Genomic DNA, 22,200 nt, shown 5'->3' on the forward strand with positions numbered 1-22,200 from the left:
TAACAACGATTACAATAACTTAAAATTTGAATTTTTCTCACAATATTAATATACCCAGTGTATATTCATATGTGAGAAATTTTCAAATTTCGAGTATCTATCACACCTTGGACCCCAGATTTGTCTCATTGTCAATAGCAATTGTAACGAAAACGTTTAAAAAATAGTTTTTCCTCTGATCTAGGTCTTAGGGCAACAAAGCAATCTTATTCTATTGATGAACGAAAATCCTTTTCAAGGATAACAAGCGATATCAACAAATGTCTTTTATTGAGGTATAATATCATCTAACGCTAGCAACTTATCGACTTTGTGCTTTAATTCGTTGCGTTCTATCGCACTCACATTTTAATGATAACTTTATTTATTTATGATTACTCTATATCGCATCAGAACGTGTTATGTTTACAAGAGAAATTTAATGATAACACCAAATATATATTTAAAAATAGAAGCAAATATATCCTCTGATTGAAGTAATGTTGAAACAGTTGTAATTTAAACCAAAATAAACTGACCAATCAAATGTGTTACATAACACGTTATGATAAATTAATTTTACCTTAATTTAATGATAGCACGTGAATCCACATTAATCGTCCTTATAAGTACCTGTTCGAAGCTAATTATTGTATAACATTTTATTTATCTAAGATATAGGTACAACCAGATATAGACAAAATTGTCAAAAACACACCCAATAGACGAGAGTCTTGAACACTTCTTTTGCATCACTTTATAAACTTCAACCATCTCCATCAAATGCCATTCCCAAATGTATCGTGAAATAAATTTAGTAAGAAACACATAAATTGATTGAGCATAATAAAGATTGGAAGACTCGAGCGAAAGGAATGGTTTTTTATTTGCAGAAATCTAAAATTATATCTAAAAAAGCCGCTTACATTGCAATTATAAATACCTTATCGAATATCTAAAAGAGATGTTTGGGTCTTTTCGATTCAGAATAACTTGACATTGATTTTATCATTTGAACCCGAAAATATTTGTAATATCTTAAATTAATCTAAATTATTCGTCATAATCTGACAATGATAATAATATAAATAATGATAGAGCTATAAAACTTAATCTAAGCGATTATATCTTAACTGATGACTTATATAAAGTCAGTAAATAAAAGCGGGGTGAAGTGGGGGGGCTGGAACGCGGGGCTGTTTGTCCAGTGGCGCGCAACATGATGGCTCGCAGCAGGCCGTGCTGTAGGGCGCCGGTAGGAGCGCGTACTGTGTTGGCGGAGCATACAATGCTGGTGCGGCTGAATAAAATTCATACATATTATTAATATATGTACAGTCAGAGAAAGAAAACTTCGTCAGTTTTTAAATTCATTCCTTTATCAAGTCCTTTACTCTTAGCTCCTTTTAAATCTAAGCAAAATCAACGTTTAGATTCAAAAGCGATGCAATATGTCATTCTCGATCGGTAAAACAGATTATGGCTCATACTGAGCACACGAAAATAGATCTTAAGGTGTCGAACCTTTTCTTACCCCGACTTCACTATTGCTAAATATCACATAGTTGATAAATGGCCTCCTTGTCTCTTGAAAGGGAGGTGTAGGTCTTTTAAATCTAAGCTAGTTAAGTAAATATATTATCAGTTGCATGTAACTAATCATACAAGTTTCTCTTAATAATTTCCTTCCACCCCCAATATGTGCATTCGAAATTACATACAAAAAAAAGTTATATTAAAAATATGTTGTGATTTTTTGGATCGGATAGCCCCATATATAGCCAATTAGCCATATGTCAATGCATAAAAATCAACTTGACTTGTACTTTGTGTACTGTTATCAAAATAATCACAGCGAACTTACTATCAAACGGTAGAGGATAAACAGCGTAAGGTGGTGGTGGCATCTCGCACGGTGCGCAAGCTGGCAGTGGTGCCAGGGGAGGGCAAATCAGCTGATAGCAGAGAGGCGCCTGAAGAGGCGCAGCTTCAGACGTCAACATGGGAAGTTGACTTATCTGAAATAGAAAACGAAAAAGATAATTTGAATATTACTTCAGAAAATTCACAGTACCAAAAGTTGTACATATAAAATCTACTAAAAAGAAACAATATTCGACGAATAGTAATAATTTCGCTTAGTAATTGATAGTATAATCAATATTTGGCTAGGAGATCCATTTCTGGATATGTGCCCTCATTCCGTCTACACTTTGATAGACATTTTCCTTGTAACGATGGACGACTTTTCCTAGAAATTCATGTTCCAACTTTAATTTTCCAAGATAAAATATTTGACGGTGGTTTTTAGTTACCTGCTTTCGTACAGCTTGGGCGACACGAAGACGTCCCAGTGGTGAAAACATAACCCCACCGCTCTGAAAATAAAATAAAAATAACTTGTAAATATAAAATCAAAATTTACTTTCTTCAAGTAGGCTTTTCCAAGCACTTTTGAATCGGCATTTAACAAACTATATCAAGTGATGCTACCACCGGTTGGAAATGCAGATTCTACCGAGAAGAACCGGCAAGAAAATCAGTAATTACTCTTTTTCGAGACTTAAAAATACATAGTCATTTTGATTAAATACAATGACATCTTTATATGATACATTCTGCCTGGAAGGCAATTAGTATAAGCTTCACGCTATCTTATGCTATATTAATTGTAATATAGCAATTAAGCTATAATAATGATAATAAATAATTTATTTTAGACCATACGTCCAATTTGTTAGTAACAATTCAATCATAGTGTTAGTACAATAAATAAAACTAAAGAAGTAAAGAAGAAAAACTATTGAACACAACAATGATTGATATACAAGCAGTCAAGTCTACTGGTGATCATCTTAAGAATGCTGATGATGCTGCCATTGATTTTACGCACTAAAATTGCGCATCTGTTACGTATAGTTGTATTAAAACAATCGCTATACTATATCTCAACTGATTTCATCCCCGATTGTTATTTTCAAGAATAACTGTTCAACTTGGTATAAGAACGCAAGAACATAATTGATTTCCTTTCTCTTACAATACAATGGAACTGTTATCGTTCACGATTGGAACGAATAGGAGTGCAGGAGTAACGACTGTACGCTCTTTCCGAGGCATTAGATTTGAACCTCTTGTGGCAATGTAAACGGTATTGTTTTTGAGCTGAGGTATCCCAGTGGTTAGAACGCATGCATCTTAACCGATGATATCGGGTTCAACCCCAGGCAAGCACCACTATGTATATGTGCTTAATTTGTGTTTATAATTTATCTCGTGCTCGGCGGTGAAGGAAAATCGTGAGGAAACCTGAATGTATCTAATTTCATAGAAATTCTGCCACATGTGCATTCCACTAACCCGCATTGGAACAGCGTGGTGGAATATGTTCTAAACCCTCTCCTTAACGGAAGAGGAGGCCTTAACCCAGTAGTGGGAATTCCTTGACTTCAAAAAAAACAAGTTTTGATTCAAAATAAGGAGAGGAGGATAAAGTTGCTCGTGTGGAGGATGGAGTCGCTCGCGTCCGTGGGAGCTACCTTTTACTACCTCGTGTCCTCCGGGTCGAGCTAAACGAGCAATAACACCGCGCATCGGTAAATAATCCGATATCCTTAATCAAAAGTCGCTATCATTACCTGTGAGGTCTAAATAATCTCAAAGAGACTGGGACGGAAAGGAATGGGACACTACCGTTACTAATTTTTCCCAAGAAAACTACCATGCATGATTCGAAAGTTGAACATAATGTTCAGCCTTATAAGTGGCGATTTATCCAACGAAACAATTCATTTAAAAGGCAGATTTTATCAAAGCCTTTAAGGTTCAGAATCGCTTGCTCAAATCAAAACGTTTATATCTAATACCTTTAACGGATTCCTCAAGCAATACTCGTCCATACTTAGATTGTTATAGATGAAACACGACCATTTCCAAATAAATTGATTCGATTCAACTCCCTCTGGATATCTCGGTCTGTTACTTTATCTCCAATATTTTTGTAACGGTCTTGCTATTTTGGTTTTTTTATATTTAAAAAATTGTAGTTGTCAAATCTCGACAATCTATAATCTTTAATGCATCATTCTATTATTTGATTTGAATATAGAAGTGTTGAATACTTTTGCTAAATATTTTCCTGATTTAAGTTTCGAAATCGACGCATGAAGTCGTATGACAAAATTTGTGATTTTTCAATAGAACGAATTTTAACTTTGATTTTTTGTCAGTCACTAAATACAGTTTGTGATTAATTTTGGAACACCGCACAGATTTTATTTAAGATATTATAATAAGACTCATTTATTGAATTAAAAAATCATATTTTATTAAAAATGATAAAAAAAATTATAAACTTTATTCGTATTGTCACAAGGTGTTTACTTTAATACGACGCATATAATCATAAGTTATAGTTACGAAGTATAATCTACAAAATTTCGACATTGCATAAAGTCGCATCTTCTGTGTTGCAATGTTTTGATCAGACGTATGTAATGATACTGTTTAAATGAGACGTCTGAATGTGCTAAGTCTGAAGCTGTGTTGTCTGAAAGTCTGAAAGTCTGAAAATGTGCAAACCGTCGCAACCTGTGAGATGACTATATGCGCGGTTCTTTAAATATGATAATACTATAAGCGAATTAAAATCTCGTTATTTAAAGGACAATATGTTTTTCAGGGACGTAGTATTTATATTATACCAAAATCCAATTGGTTCCTAAAAACATGTTACTTTATGCGTGGGAGGTGTCGAAATATTATTAGGTCTATTTGTTCTAGTAAAAGGATAATGATGTATTGAATCTATAAATGTAAAACCCATTAATATAAAACACCAGTACAAATTGTACGACAACTTAAATATAAATACTAAATATTAAAGCCATTACAACAAATAAAAAACACATTAAGCGTGGTCGTTACGTTTTCCCACTCCGCGAACTGTTATTAATCATTTCTTGATAGAACCTCAATTACTGTTCACTGAACTCAATATTTTAACGTCTATACTAATATTATAAATGCGAAAGTATATCCTGTCTTATCAGTTGCTCTTTCATGGAAAATATACTTAACTGAATCTGATGAAATAAAACTATAGTAGTTCGAACTTCAAGGAAGGACATAAGGTTTTTATACCTAACTAGCGACAACCCCGGCTTCACACGGGTGCAATACTGATACTAAATATTCTACAGAATTTGTTTATTTACTCCACATTAGAAACATCTAAAATTATAAGTGTTTCTATACTATATTGCCAATGTATTTTATACAAAAGTTTGCTCTTGAATCACTATATCTACCAAAAACACGGATGAAAATCCGTTGCGTAGTTTAAGATCTAAGCATACACAGGGAAAGACAGTGGTAAGTGACTTTGTTTTATACTATGTGATGATACTTCACGACCCTGAAAGAGCAAGCGAAGCAGTAAGTAATTGACAATAAAAACATACCAAAAAGACACTATTACATTCCATTCAAGGAAATAATTTATAATTTGTTAATATTGTTTATACGTAACTCCATTTCAACACTTCTTCAAAACACACATACTCGAAACAAAGCAACACGTATGAAAACGTAGGCGTATGTATGTACATCTTTAACACTTTTCGCTTTACAAAGACTAAAACCTAGAAGTGGCGCTCTCAACGGCCTTCTTTGTGGAACACTTTCCTTTTCAAGCCCTTTGAGAGCACCCATTGTTTCAGTAATCTCTCCTATTTTTAGATTCTTCTACTTTACGCGAGGGTCTGTTTAGATATTTGGATTTTCTATACATAAGACAATGATAAAATATAATTGTCAATATATAGTGCGCAAGAGTACCAATCTATATTTGCCAAATATATGAAAAGGTTTTTTTTAATATGTTTGAGGTTAGTCGTGATATACGATTATACACTTATTTTAAAATAAAAAAGCAGTCTAGATAAATTGGCACTTTGGCGATAAGTGGTAATCTACACCCACACAGTGGCGTAGCTATCGTAGGGCTAGGATGTGCCGTGCACCAGGGCCCCGGAGTTCAGGGGGGCCTCTAAACTAAACCTTAAGCTTCTGAAGCTAGAAAATCACGACCCTGCGCACAGGGATTTAGAAATAAGGGATGAGGACAGATTTAGAAATAAGGGATGAGGACCCGATTCTTTTTCTATGCACCAGGGCCCTTCCTACCATTACCACCATCACCCACATTATTGGCGCTGTAAGAAGTATTAACCATATTTTAAATCGCCAAAGCACAAACATTTAGAACTAAAATATTATTACCCATGTAATACTTTACTTGGTGGTAGGGCTTTGTGCAAGCCTGTCTGGGTAGGTACAAATAACAGTACTGAGTATTGTTGTGTTCCGGTTTGAAGGGTGAGTGAGCCAGTTTAACTACAGGCACAAGGGACATAACATCTTAGTTCCCAAGGTTAAGTTAGGTTATCTTACAGCGTCATTGTCTATGGATGATCGTGACCACTTACCATCAGGTGGCCCATATGCTCATCCGCCAACCTATACCATAAAAAAGATGACGTGCCTTTACATACAATAACTAATTACCCATCGAACCGAAACACAATCATACTAAGGAGCGTTAAATATATATGAATATTCCGTCTTCGAAAAGTTGATACTTCCTTCCTGGGGTACGGCTTTCATTTCTATAATAAGTTTCCATGGTTATTTTTAACTTGGCCCATTAAAAATTTGAGGCTCTTGTCCGAAACGTGACGTTTCAAAATTGCTTTTACGATCATACTTGAATAAAGAATATTTTGACTTTGGCATGATTGATGAATAATCTCACCGATACGGGCTTGGACAAAGCCTTAACGCCCCATAAAACTGTAAATTGTTACTAATAATATATTAGAAAGAGACATATATATATATATATATATATATATATATATATATATATATATATTTCTTTCTCACTTTTTGCCTAAATCGGTATAATAAACGGCATTTCATTATAATAAACGGGAAAGTGTTTTAAGGTGTGGCAAGTTCTTCGCCTTCCATATCCGATTGGTTGTTAATATTTTGATATTATTGTTACTGCAGATATGGCTCAGTGGTTACGACGCATGCATCTTTACCGATGATTGCGAGTTCAAACAAATTAAGTACCACTGAATATTCATGTGCTTAATTTGTGTTGATAATTTCTCTTATGCTCGGTGATGGAAAACATCGTGAAGAAACCTGCATGTGTCCAATTTCATAGAAATTCCGCCACATTTGTGTGCCACCAACCCACATTGGAGCAGCGTGGTGGAATATGCTCCAATAGTTCTCCTCAATGGGAGAGGAGGCTCTAGACCAGCAATGGGAAATTTACAGGTTGATGAAGATTATTGTTAAATATTAATCTTACTGTTAAGAAAGCGTTTTACATATATTTTCTGAATATGAATGTCGAATTCGTCCTTATGTACTTTTTTACTTCATCAACATATTAACGTTTTGCCTTTGATCAAATTCTTCAGATTTCGAATTTAGCAAATCCATAATGAAACAATCGGATACTCGAATCAAGATCGATGTAAAATAAGATGTACTTCACGAGGTTTTTTAACATGAAAATTTCTGAAAGTTTTGAAGGTTTGTATAATGACGCCCTTTACCCTGCAACCCTACAAATAAACGGAAGGGATCGAAAACCCTCGCGAGGGAAAAGGAAGATTACTTTTCATCAAACGATTCCTTTGAATTATCATGGAATTGCGTATCAGTGCAGAACACGTGGATCTATTCAAATATCTGTATTATTATTACAAGCGAAGCAGAAGCGTCTTAACCCTTTTAATGAAAATACGCCAGCCTAATAATCATTAGAAATACATCAAGATAATAAAAATTCACACACTACCATGCATTTAACACACACATATTTAACTCCTTCACACATATTTAATACTAGCTGTGCCCATGACCTTGTACGCGTTTGAATTTAACAAAATATAAATAAAATATTGTAGTGTAAGTTACTCCTTATTATATCAGTTATCTGCCAGTGAAAGTCAAATTCGGTCCAGCCGGTACAAACTGACAGACAGACAGACAAAAATTGAACAAATGTTATTTTGGTATATGTACCGTGAATACATACATGTGCATTGAGTAAAAAAGAGCTATTTTAATATTACAAACAGACACTCCAATTTTATTATGTGTGTAGATGAAAAATACGTATACATCATGCTATGAAAGAAGGTCAGAATTAGATCATGAACATCTTGCATTTGGCTCAATTATTTGACCGAATGTTACAAAGCTAAAGAGTTTAGTACTACACTAATTGTCAAATTTAAAAAATAATTTTGCGACATATTATAACCCCTTAAATAGTTTATTCCCATGACTTTTCCCGTGTTATAGAGGTTGATTTTCGAGGTAATAATAAACACTAGCAATGTCCTATCTTAGAGTACAAGTTTTTTATGGTATAGGTTGGCGGACGAGCATATGGGCCACCTGATGGTAAATGGTTACCAACACCCATAGACAATGACGCTGTAAGAAATATTAATCATCAATGTGCTACCAACCTTGGGAACTAAGATGTTATGTCCCTTGTGCCTGTAGTTACACTGGCTCACTCACCCTTCAAACCGGAACACAACAATACTGAGTACTGTTATTTGGCGGTAGAATAACTGATGAGTGGGTGGTACCTACCCAGACGGGCTTGCACAAAGCCCTACCTTAATTCTGTCCAATGGTGTGATTGAAACAAATAGATAAACGAAACGAAAAAAGATAGAGTTACTTTAATGATCACAGAGTATTCACCACATAACTCACGAGGATGGAGTGATAACTTTTAATGAGAGTGATTTCCGAGCACCAAATAAAAGCAAAGTCCCTAAATATTCATCGATTCGACCTCTATTGTCAATTGTTTTATTTTCAAAAGAGTTGCCATACACGAATACATCTATAATATCAAGGCCGTTTCAGCTTACAGTCATAAATCAGAAACTCGATAATGAAACTATAAACATTTGGGACGAAGCATAAAATATATTTATCCATAGTATTATAACATAAAATTATTGATGTCAAGGTCGGATGAATATTTGGGCGTCTGAGCATCCAAATAATGACTCTTTTGCGATCAATACGAGACTAGGGTGGAAATGAGAGTTGAATGAATGGTCACGTGATGCAACGGAAATGTGTAACATTGAAGTTGATGAATTCTCATAATTAAGGTTTCAATAGTACCAAGCAATAATAAAAACATATACTTTCGATATTAAAATATATTTAAATATATTTCGAATTTTCCTATTTATCCCTCCATTTAAGCTTAAAGCATGAGTTTGGATTGAGGATGATAATGACCCAAAGAGTCTGAATCTTGTGTCTTTTTGCCATGGTTATGATATCCTTGAATAAATTATTTGTGTAAAATTACACACGGTGCTACTCGCCAGTTCTGTTACCTGAACTTGGCTGACACGCTACCGCGTGTCTAGATACATATTAATTGTAAATAAAAATAAAAATGTATTTTGGTCTAAAATGGTCGAAAAGTTTCTTTACTATAAAAGAGCGTCTACATTTCCGTGATCGGAAATCGCTATATCGACCGTGTACCTATACACGGACGATAAAGTAACCCATTCGTCACGACCATCGCTCGTGTGGCCGATCATTTATTCAGCAATACGATGACAGAAGGCTATGGTTCGGTTAACTCGCCTCATTGGTCTAGTGGTCTAACTAACAAGGCTGTAGTTTCTGAAGTGTTTCGGTTCAAAGCCGGAACCCGGCATATAAAATGTTTTTATATAATGAAAAAAGTGGTCTTAAAATTTGTCAGACAAGGTATTTATAGGTAGAATATTTATAACATGCTTCAAAATCAAAATAAACTTTATTCAAGTTGGCGTTTACAAGCACTTTTGAATCGTCAATTAACAATTAAGTGAAGCTACCACCGGTTCGAAAAGTAGATCCTAACGAGAAGAACCGGCAAGAAACTCAGTAGTTACTCTTTTTCAACATTTAAAAATAAAAAGTCATGTTAGTTAATACAAATATTTAAATTAATACGTCCTAAGTGGAAGTCAACAGGTATTAATTCTAGTTATAACGGATTTGAATCGCGTATATTAATTATTTTTGGCATCCCGACGTTTCGAGCACTTTACAGCGTTCGTGGTCACGGGTAGACAGGTTAAAATGCTCGAAACGTCGGGATGCCAAAAATAATTAATATACGCGATTCAAATCCGTTATAACTAGTTTTATTACCCGACTGCCAAAGAAGGAGGGTAATGTTTTTCGAGTGTATGTAAGTATGTATGTATGTCTTTTCCTTTGTGACCTCCTGTAGCCTAAACGGCTTGATGGATTTTGATGTATGAGGTATCGTTAGATTTGTCTTGATTACGGGAGTGTCATAGGATACATTTTATCCTAAAAGTCCCACGGGATAAAGACATAATAATATTTTTTCTAAATTTCCCTTTAAAAAAATATGTATGCGGTATCATTAGATTCATTTCAATCACGGGAGTAATTAATATAGGATACGTTTTTTCTCAAAATTCCCACGGGAACATGTTAATTCTGCGTCAACGCAAAGTTTTACTCTTTTTTTAGTGTGCAGTCGGGTATTTTGTTTTTTTAATAATTAAATATGTCATTATTATTAAGTAGATATAAGATTTTTTCAATGTGTAATCGCGAAAATTTAAGAAAACATTAAGTATTAATTCCCCGTTTTTTTATCAACTTCAAATTATTAATTTATAATATAAATTATCGAGAAATACGCCTTTTTTACCAATGCATTTTTTATAAATGATTTGAATTTACGAATAGGCAAAGTTAAAGATGTCTGCGGAATTTTACTATAGAAACGGATACCTTGCTCTTCGTTTTTAAAATCGTGGAATAAACTAATCACTGAGTTTCTAGCCAGTTCTTCTCAGTGGAATCTACTTTCCAAGCCGATCGTAGATTCAATTTAATTCAACGCTGTAATCTGACCATTAATAGTGTTTTTATGGGCCTATTCGAATAAAAATACATTGATTTTGCGTAATGACTGCATTTCAGTGCCCTGTAACGTTCTCTCCTATTGTTGCTTAAAGATTCAACAACGCTGTTCTAATTTGATTTTAAAAATACATGTGGCAAATTTAGAGTTATGAAATAACTCATAGTCGCCGTAGAGTTGTTGGTTGTCATGTGTTAAGAAAATAAGTAGCCTATGTCCTTTTTTAGAGTTCAACTTTGCTTCATTCGAAATTTCATCAAATTCAATTCAGCTGCTTGGTCGTGAAAGAACGACAGACAGACAGAGTTACATTTACAATATTAATATAGATCAAGCACTTGAAAGTTTTCATACTTCTAGTTTGAGCCCTCAATTCACATTCAAAATTCAGGAGCTCTCATTCCCGGCCCATATCACTGAATATCTAAATGAATCAATGATCATAGCGGGTTCAAACTTAATGGCTTTCAAAGTTCACATGTCTATTGTTGTGTGGAGGACGGTGGAATTTAATTAAATATTTTTGACAGTGACAGATGACGGCTCAGCGAACTAGTTGCCATACCGCAGTTGCCACATCGGGGATAAATTACCTTCAGTAGGAGGCTGGAAGATTGACAGAAATACATATATCAAAAGATCGTTTAATTAAAATATATCATAATACGTTTGGATTTGTCTTCAAAGGTGAAAGTTAGGAAGCGAGATCTGAGCCAAAGAAAGAACACCTAAATATTATTTAATCTAAAATATTAACAATTAAGCTATTTAAAATGCTATGAGAGACATTTAATTTTAAATGCTTAAATATATACAAATATGAACTAAAACTAGTCGCTTTATAAATCTTGACCGCGTGGAATGGTGGCAAGAATGCTAGCAGCATTTCCCCGTTGAATCGTAATTCCGATCCTCTGGGCCAAAAAACGAACCAGCGTGATGAACCACTGGTGACAGGAGGCTGTCACCAGTGGAGCCAATGAGGCGAGGTGTTATACTTTTGATGAAGTTTTTGCACCACTGCTCCAAGATTATTTTAATTTTATATTTTCCAAGATCAGAATCTCTTTTTTATAATATTCGTTTTGTACGTTTTTAATTTAATTATATAAAAGAACCTTATTACCTACAAAGCATTAGTTTTTCTTAACGTTTAATTTTTGTATTTTGCTTATTCCTGCATACGATAAAAACGTATAAAGTGAAAATTATATTGCGTTTTATTTAAAATTAAATTCTATTTGCTTTTTTAAGATATTATTATTTAAAATTATAATCTTTATTACACTTTAAAAAACTTACACAATTTATTTATAAATGCTATATATTTTAGATTCAATAAGAAAAAAAGTAAAAATTTCAAGCCTGCAAGCATAACTAGGCTAAGGTTTCCTCTCTCTTTAAGCAGAACTGGAGCTTATTCTACCACGTTTTTTCCAAAAAAAAACTAACATATATAACAGTGATTAATTACGGGATATTTACCATGTCTTTTATTTCTGTTCGGTGGAGCTCGATATTTCGACATTACCTACGAATGTCTTGTTCACGAGACTGAAGTTAAAATCGTAAGTAACATATAATCATTTAACAGCTTAGATGTAAAAAAAAACTGCTCAAGTAAATTAAGACAGACGCTGAAATGACGATTGTGATGTTGATTGGAACTAAAAAAAGCACTACACTCGATAACAACAATTGAAAAACAAAGGCGCATGTGTGGAGATTTATATGTAGTCAAAGTATTCCTAAAATAATTTGCACAGAATCTTTCATCCATAGCACTTGTGTATTCCCAGACTAAGAGGAATTATCCTTTACCTTTCAACCTTTCCTAAAGCAGGTATATTCTAGACACGAGAACAATACTGTCTGGAAAACGGGTCGCCTATTTTAAGAATCCTAGGATTCAAGAATATTCTATTTGATTTTACGTATATATAACGAAGATTTAAACTATTACTGTACTTAATGTTTCACATTTAATTCGGGGATTAGGCAATTCTTTGATAGAGGTTAATTGATTTAATTGCACCAAGTGTACAGTATAGTACAGTAACAGCCTGTAAATTTCCCACTGCTGGGCTAAGCCCTCCTCTCCCATTAAGGAGAGGGTTTGGAACATATTCCACCACTCTGTTCCAATGCGGTTTCGTGGAATAGACAGGTGACAGAATTTCGGTGAAATTAGACACATGCAGGTTTCATCACGATGTTGTCTTTTACTACTGAGCACGAGATAAATTATAAACACAAATTAAGCATATATATATATATATATATATATATATAGTGGTACTTGCCTGGGTTTGAACCCGAAATCATCTGTTCACTCATTAAGGTAACACAGGTGCACAGAGTGTATTATTTGGTAATGTCATGCATGTAGAATGTAGAAGATTTTTAGGACATTCACCTGCAATTTCTGAAACGCTGATTGTAAGTCTAATTAATTTTGGCTTTAATGTGCACGCTCATTGTTCGTCTATGCGCCGTGGACTTCTATCGACCAATAGCTGTTCAGATAAACGAAATTAGTCAATTTAGCAAAAACTGATTATTATATATGACGCGTATTGGGGATAGATCATGTTCAACTTTTAAACGAAATTAAATTCAATAAAATGAAGAATGAGGCAGTGTGTTAACTTTATATACTACTTTCGTTTTATATTAAAATGCAAACATATAATACTACCTTTTACGAGTATATATCATTTGAATTATAATAATTTATATGACGTTGCGGAAATAAGTCCAAGTAGCCTGTTTTGGAAGATTATATTACAAATTAATCAGAGTATGAATATGTGTAGTATATATATATACATTTCATGTAAGTAAATAAACCCGCCCTAGTCAACATTACCAATACTCCAAAACTTTTGTAAAAACCCAAAGTTGCTCTGGAAAAATTGTTCATCGACAATAAAACCACTTATTGCATATACATATATATATGCCTTTTTAGCTTCTCTTAATCTCTTCTCTTATGTGGTATTGATTGGTACAGTGATACTGGGTATACATTAATGCTCAGAATGAGTTCTGCCTAAGGGCCTCAAAACAGTTATGTAAATAGCGTGTAAAATTCAAACCACGAGGAAATGAAATATTGTGTCATAAGAGTTACAATTAAAAAAGCCTCGAAAGTTTAAAGAAATCTCTCAATTTTCAAACTTATCTACTAACCGTTGCCGGTCGTTCTCTGCTGTGCCTCTATTAATGTATTTTCTTAATTTTAATTTTAAGTTTATTTTATAATGTGAAATCTTGTCCTGCTTACTTAACCGTCTCCTTTTTACACGGGTAGTATAAGAGACTATAATAATAGGTTGGGGAAAAAGATTCTTCGTATTTTATATGAAAATTCAAAAAGTTTTTTTTATACTTTATTTACATTTGACTAAAGTATGTAGGTGCCATTTTGTTCCATAACTTTTTGCCATCTTGTTGGTAGTGACATGATCCCATTGCTGTAAACATTTTGGGGCTTCTGATCGAAAAACTGCGACAAGTGGTTTTGGCAGTCCTCTCGTGATGTTAACCTGACACTGCCTAAGGAATTCTGCAGAGACCGAAACAGATGAAAATCTGAAGGTGCAAGGTCAGGACTATACGGCGGATGCATTAATACCTCCCAGCCAAACTCTCGTAATTTTTGTTGAGTGGCTAAATATGTGTGAGGTCTAGCGTTGTCATGGTGAAAAACCATACCCCTTCTGTTGATCAATTCTGGCCGCTTTCTCTCAATTTCTTGCTTCAATCTCATCAATTGTTCGCAATACAGTTCTGAACCGATGGTCCTGCCGGGCGGTAACAGCTCATAATGAATGATGCCCTTCCAATCCCACCATACACACAGCATTGCCTTGTTGCGAGTTAATCCGGGTTTTGCCACAGTCTGTGAAGCTTGACCGGCCTTTGATCACGATCTTTTTCGCACGTTCTTGTCGTATGTGATCCACTTTTCATCACCAGTTATCAGCTTCTTCAAAAATGGTTCGGTTTCATTACGTCGTAATAAAGAATCACAAATGAGTACACGGTTCATTAGGTTTCTTTCAGTGAGTTCATGAGGCACCAATATATCGAGCTTTTTTGTGTACCCAGCTTTATTCAAATGAGTCAAAACCGTTTTGTGGTCAATTGCCAGTTTTTCAGCTACATCGTAACTACTAATATGCCGATCTTGCTCCACTTTTTCAAAAATGGCATCAATTTTGTCCGTAACAGGGCGACCAGAGCGAGATGCATCTTTGATATCAAAATTTCCGGCTTGAAAACGCTTAAACCAAACTTGCGCTACTCTCACAGATACTGCATTAGGTCCATAAACATCACAAATTTTTTTCGCGGCTTGAGATGCATTTTTACCTTTTTTATAGTAAAATTTTAAAATGTATCGAATTTCTTCTTTAGATTCACTCATTTTAACAACAACAAAAACAAATGAAAATCACACAAATTCCTAATTTGAATTTGGAAGTGCCTTCTTTAAAATTAAAACTTTTTAATGGTACCAAAACCAGCCAGATACAAATAGTATAGCCAAAGAGATTTTATTACAAGTTCATACATACTATATGCCAAAAGACTTTTTCCCCAACCTAATATATTTATAACATAATACATGATTATAATTGTATTTAATTACCCGACGCCGTAAAGCTGTCGTCAAGGTAGGTAGGTAGGTATAATTGGCAGCTGCTTGACTGTTGGGTGAGCTGTTGATAAGTGGTGACCACCATTACCCATATATACTAAAGCAGTAAGAAATATTAGCTCCATTATGCCACCGATTTGGGAACTAAGATTTTTCGTTCTTTGTACATGCAGTTTTAACAAACATCGTCAAATTTTCTTTACTATGATCCAATATAATTTACTCTAATATATTCATAACGCTGAAATATATACTAACTGTAAAAAGTATACAATTATTAGATGTCGCCTGCGACTTTGCTCGCGTTTTACAGGTTTTTGTGTTAAGCAAAAAAAGTACGTGGATTTCAAGTTTGCTTCATACCAAATTTTGGTTTAGTAGTGAACAAGCGTCAGACAGATAGACATTCAGAGTTACTTTAACATTTATTATATTAATATCGATTTGAAAAGAGAAATTACTGTAGTTTATGTTTATTAAATTTAAATCTGTAACATAACGATACAAAGGTGATCATAAAAGTTTACTTGACCAATATTTGGATTGTGAAAAGACTTGAAAGACTTGAAAGAAAGAGAAGATTGTCTCCTTATTCAGCTTATAAGCATAATATTCGTAAAATCAGAAACCGGTTCGTACAATCTAAATTAAGCAAAATCAATAGGCATTTTATCGTACCTACACAGCCTCAAATATTCCGAGATTAAATTTGATGATGGCATTATATTTTGGGAATGTCTCCTCGCCTGTGGGCTCTAAATTGTAGGACATTAAATTAGCATTAATTGCGTGGCGTATTAATAAGATCTTTAACGCTGATTTTATTCAAGAATCAATTCGTTTACTTACTATAGTAATATAGTATAGTATATGTCGGCGCAAAACCACGAATTTAAGAAAAACACTTGCCCAGAAGTGATTATTTTAATAATTTAAAACAGTTTGATTGTTAAATTAATAATTATTATTACGTCACTTCATTCTTCAGATATAGTATAATAAACAGGTAGTACTTTAATCCTACAAGGCAGTCGCACGATTTAAAGAATCGAAATAATCGAGATATCGATTCAATTTTTTTTTTTTTTTTTTTTTGTGGGTAGGTACCTCTGTTTCTTGTTGCACTACGGAGCAAACCGTCGTCATTCTTTTTTCGTGCGAGGCAGCGTACGGACTTTTCCATCTTGTTAAATACTTTCACAATGCCGAAAAGAAGTTATGCTGAAAAAATTGATCGATACAATTACAAATTAAGGAGATTGGAGGAAAAAGAATTGAAACGACGCCAGCGTATCATTGAATCTTCGGATTCCTTGGAAGAAAATTCAGGTTAGTAAAGTGTTATATATCATTTTAAGTGATTTAAAAATGAATTAATTTCCACGAGCTGGACGTTAATCGAGGATTAACGCAATGCTTTTTATATCTCTGTGCTATGAGGGTAACCGTGGGTTATCACAACGCAACAAAGAGATGATAACTTTTTTATCTATTGATACAAACTGGATGTTAACCGTGGGTTAACACAAGTTTTAAATTTTTATATCTCTGTGCTATGAGGGTAACCGTGGGTTATCACAAAGCAGCAAAGAGAGAGTAAATATTTTATCTAATAATACAAACTGGATGTTAACCGTGGGTTAACACAAAGTTAATATAAGATTGGATAGTAACCGTGGGTTACTACAAAATCATTTTACTTTTAATATGCCATCTGGAGGTTGATCGCGGATCAACACGAATATATTAAACTATATAAGCTTTGATAACTACCGCAGGTTGTTATAAAAGCCAATTTATATAGACCAAACACTATGTTGAGGTTTATAAAGTAAATATTTTATTCAAAATTTAAATTTACGAAACGTTACTGACTTATGTTCAATTTCATACGTATATTTTATGTGAGCATACAAAGTAACCCTCGTGTTTTTGTTTTTAGAAACCGAGGCTCAATGTGAGGTACTTCCTTCGATAATTCCAACGGAAGGCTCAATAGACGAGGCGCGTGAAGATTTGGCAGTTACCGACAACGGCACTGAAAACACGCCTCAAGAGACCTTGCCCGCTTTAGACCCGGAAATTCTTGTAGCTTTGGGAGAAACTACAGAAGACAAGCCAAAATTTGGCGAAAAAATACACGAAAATTTAGCCCAGCTTTGGACTCCGGTTCTAAGAAAAGGCTTAGAAAAAGAGGCTAAGGAAAAACTGATGAAGGAATACCAAGTTCCCGAAAATTGCCCGCTTTTACAAGCTCCCAAGCTTAACCCTGAAATAGCAGCTACCATCTCGGAGGCTACCAGGTATAAAGACAAAAGAGTTGAGAGCGCGCAGCAGCAGCTTGCTTTAGGAATAACTGCCCTCAACAGAGGTTTGTCTTTGCTTATTGAAGATGGGTCACAACGAATTAAAGCAATAAAACTATTAAGCGACAGCAGCCGTATTCTATGTGACCTTCATCACGTTGAGACGGAGGTCAGAAAAAAGTTTATGACGCCAGGTTTAGATAAAGCGTTCTTGAGTTTGATACAAGAGGAAGAAAGAGATGAGACGCTATTTGGACAAAAGCTTTCAGAAAAAATAAAAGCTTCCAAAGCAATTGAAAAACAGAGCTTGCAGATTAAAAAATCTGTACCAGTCAAAAATACACCTTCATCTCAGCCTTCAACTTCAAATACTCGGATCCGGTCCCAGGTAAACTGGTCCGCCCCCTCCCGTTTTTCGGCGAACAGGGGGGGGCGCAATATATACAAGAAGACGGGTCCGGCCGGCCGCCGAGCTCACCAAACGCTGAAGCAGCAACCGGCGACGCAGCCTCAGCAGAGCCAATCCAAATCACGTGCTCCGGCCCAACAACGTTAGAGGTACATGCCGGTCGCATTCATTTTTTCTATAATTGTTGGATAAAAATAACAACAAATCCATTGATTCTAAATTGGATTCTCGAAGGTTATGCTATCCCTTTTTGCAGTAATATTGTACAACATTTCATCCCATCCAATAAATTTACATGTCAGGAAAAAACTGATATGCAAGTAGCTATTGATAAGCTCATAAATCTAGGTGCAGTGTCAGTTTGCGAGCGTTCAGAAGGAGATTTTATCTCCAGTATTTTTCTCGCACCAAAACCTAATGGCGGTAAACGCTTTATTTTAAATTTAAAGCAGCTTAATAAATTTATTAAACCTTCACATTTTAAAATGGAAGACCATAGGGTTGCAATGAAATTAATACCACAAAATGGCTACCTAGCTACGATAGACCTTAAAGAAGCCTATTTTTCTGTACCAGTTTGTGATGACCATAAAAAATATTTACGTTTTATTTTTAATGACATGGTTTATGAATTTAATGCCATCCCATATGGTCTATGTACGGCTCCAAGAATTTTTACAAAAATAATGAAAGAAGTCATGAGTTTTCTTAGACTAGAGGGCTATAAATCCGTAGTATATCTCGATGACATTTTGTGCATCGGGGATAGCTTTGATGAGTGCCGTAAAAACGTCACCAGGACTCTGGAACTTCTTCAATGCTTAGGATTTATAGTCAACTTAGATAAAAGCGTTTTAACACCACAGCAGACTTGTAAATTTTTGGGGTTTCAATTTAATTCTACTGACTTGACAATTTCTTTGCCAACAGGTAAAAGAACTAACCTCGATAAATTGGTCAAAAAATATTCTTTATTGCCCAGTTGTACTATAAGAGAATTTTCACAGCTGATTGGGGTTTTAGTCTCAGCTTGTCCAGCAATTAAATATGGTTGGTTATATACTAAGGCCCTAGAACGACATAAATATCTGGAACTTCAAAAATATAACAATTATGAAACTAAAATAAAATTGCCTGCTTCACTCCTACCAGATTTGCTATGGTGGAAGCAGAACATCTATACATCATCAAATCACATGAGACTTCATGCAGAATTTTCCCTCGAAATATTTACAGATGCTTCTAGAATAGGCTGGGGTGCATACTGTAATAAAAAACGAGTTAATGGAGGCTGGACAACTGAAGAGTTGTCATATCATATAAATTATTTAGAGCTTTTAGCTATATTCATGGGTCTAAAATGTTTCGCCTCAAACAGTTTTAATACTTCCATCTTATTGCGCGTTGACAATACAACAGCAATTAGTTATATCAATCGTATGGGCGGGATACAGTATCCACATTTAAATGATCTGGCAAAGACTATTTGGCAATGGTGTGAGAAGCAAAATATATGGCTTTTCGCATCTTACATAAATACAAAAGATAATGTCGAAGCAGATGAAGAATCTCGCAAAATAAACGTTGACACAGAATGGGAACTATCACCATGGGCTTTCCAAATTGTAGTTCACGAACTGGGTCAACCCGAAATAGATCTCTTTGCTTCTCGTACCAATGCTAAGTGTCCATCATACGTTTCGTGGAAGAGAGATCCTGACGCTCTTACAGTCGATGCATTTACAATAAATTGGCGTCCATATCGGTTCTATGCTTTTCCACCTTTTTCCCTTTTACTGAAATGTATAAGAAAAATTATTAATGACAAAGCTACTGGCATATTAGTCTTTCCATATTGGCCTGGTCAACCTTGGTTCCCACTGCTAAAATCAATATTAGTTTCAAAAATTATATTTTTAAATTCTCATATAGATCTTTTGCGTTCTCCTTACAGATCGCAACACCCATTGCACAAGACTCTTACCCTGGGAGCCGCGAAGCTCTCCGGACTGCATTTTCCCGGCGAAATATTCCATCAGTAGCCTTAGATCTTATGCTTTCCTCCATATCGGATAATACCATAAAGCAGTACAATTCCTCATTCAAACTTTGGTGGAAATTTTGCAGCCAATGCAAAATAAACACGTTTGAACCCGAAATAGTCAACATATTGACTTTCCTAGCTGAACAGTTTAATAAAGGAGGTTCTTATGGTACTATTAATACACATAGATCAGCACTGTCTTTACTTATTGGTGGGAATTTAGGATCTGATGATCAAATAAAACGTCTTATGAAAGGCATTTATAAAAAGAAACCGAGTATTCCCAAGTACAGGGGAACATGGGATCCTCAGTTAGTACTCAACTTCATTTCTAAATGGTTTCCTAACAGAAATTTACCTTTAGAAAAAATTACAAAAAAGCTTTGCGTTCTGTTAGCGATTTGTACCGGCCATAGAGTTCAAACTTTATCTCTTATAAAAATCTCGAATATTAATAAATGTGCCGATTCATTACAGATACCTATAACAGAAGTTATCAAAACTTCTGCTGCCGGTAGAGATCAACCAGTGCTGATCTTACCATATTTTAGAGAAAACCCCTCCATTTGCCCATCTACCACTTTGAATGATTACGTGTCAGTAACTTCCGATATTAGAGTTGATAATGAGGAAAGTCTTTTTATCACCTACAAAAAACCGCATAGAAAAGCTTCTTCTCAGTCTTTAAGTAGGTGGATAAAACAAACTCTCGCGGAGGCCGGGGTGGATGTGAGCGTATTCAGCGCTCATAGCACTCGACATGCATCCACATCCGCTGCGGCCTCGACAGGAGTTTCAATCGATGTGATTAGAAAGGCAGCTGGCTGGTCCAGCTCATCTCAAACTTTCGCTAGGTTTTATAACCGACCTATACTGGACGAGGGCGTTTTCGCAAGGTCTGTTTGTTCATTAACCATAAACAATGAACATACTAATAATTTGATTTGTTAACCTGATAATATTGTTTTGATTTAATGTTAAATTGTAACGCATAAGTATATGATTGAATTTTTTGTAAGACGTTGATTACCTGAATAATACTTGTTGTTGTTGTTTATTTTTTCTTTTTACGAATATAGTATATAATTTCGTTAATTAAAAACCAATGCTTTTAATTAAAACACCTAATTGCTAAATACTTGCTCTGAACATCTACCTGTTTATTATACTATATCTGAAGAATGAAGTGACGTAATAATAATAGATGATCAAACGAACTTCTAAAGTGAAGTTCGATCACTATTATATGAGTCACTTCATTCGAAGATATAAACACACCCACCCAAAAACCCATTACCCAAAAAAAAAAAAAAACAATTTGTTCTGTGTCTCTAAATAAATGACGACGGTTTGCTCCGTAGTGCAACAAGAAACAGAGGTACCCACAAAAAAAAAAAAAAAAAAATTGAATCGATATCTCGATTATTTCGATTCTTTAAATCGTGCGACTGCCTTGTAGGATTAAAGTACTACATGTTTATTATACTATATCTTCGAATGAAGTGACTCATATAATAGTGATCGAACTTCACTTTAGAAGTTCGTTTGATCATCTATTTTTAGTGAATTTTGAAATGTTAAATTAGTCTGAAATATTTAGTGTTTGTAAACAGCTGTTATGTTGAGTGAATAAGTCTACCCACCTATTTTTGATATAAAAGACCAAGCACCCGCCGGTATCGACAGGCTTGGTCGAGCCATCGAAGCGATCGGACCGCCTCGTATTGGAATAAATCAGAAAGTTTTCTATATCAGCCGAGAATCGAATCT

General features: G+C 34.7%; 2 protein-coding genes across 2 annotated transcripts in view; one reads left to right on the plus strand and one right to left on the minus strand.

Moving 5' to 3' along the window:
* Nucleotides 1–846: 846 nt before the first annotated feature.
* LOC124540413 (protein boule) overlaps nucleotides 847–22,200 on the minus strand; it is a 50,673-nt gene continuing 29,319 nt past the window's right edge. Inside the window, exons 2-4 of the mRNA XM_047117938.1 lie at nucleotides 2,295–2,357; nucleotides 1,844–1,997; nucleotides 847–1,279 (exon numbers count right to left, since the gene is read on the minus strand). Coding sequence (XP_046973894.1) covers nucleotides 1,131–1,279; nucleotides 1,844–1,997; nucleotides 2,295–2,357 — 366 coding nt within the window. The 3' untranslated portion in view covers nucleotides 847–1,130. The remainder of the gene's footprint in view (nucleotides 1,280–1,843; nucleotides 1,998–2,294; nucleotides 2,358–22,200) is intronic.
* On the plus strand, nucleotides 18,115–21,456 carry LOC124540411. Its single transcript, XM_047117937.1, has 2 exons — nucleotides 18,115–18,535; nucleotides 20,341–21,456. The coding sequence occupies exon 2, from the start codon at nucleotides 20,440–20,442 to the stop codon at nucleotides 21,379–21,381; it is 942 nt and encodes a 313-aa protein (XP_046973893.1). The 5' UTR covers nucleotides 18,115–18,535; nucleotides 20,341–20,439; the 3' UTR covers nucleotides 21,382–21,456.

Source organism: Vanessa cardui, chromosome 25 (genome assembly GCF_905220365.1).
Source record: "Vanessa cardui chromosome 25, ilVanCard2.1, whole genome shotgun sequence".
In the NCBI taxonomy this organism is placed as follows: domain Eukaryota; kingdom Metazoa; phylum Arthropoda; class Insecta; order Lepidoptera; family Nymphalidae; genus Vanessa; species Vanessa cardui.

Excerpts from the sequence above, each read along its gene's own strand:
- LOC124540411 (XM_047117937.1), top strand. The coding sequence starts at position 20,440 with ATGCTTTCCTCCATATCGGATAATACCATAAAGCAGTACAATTCCTCA.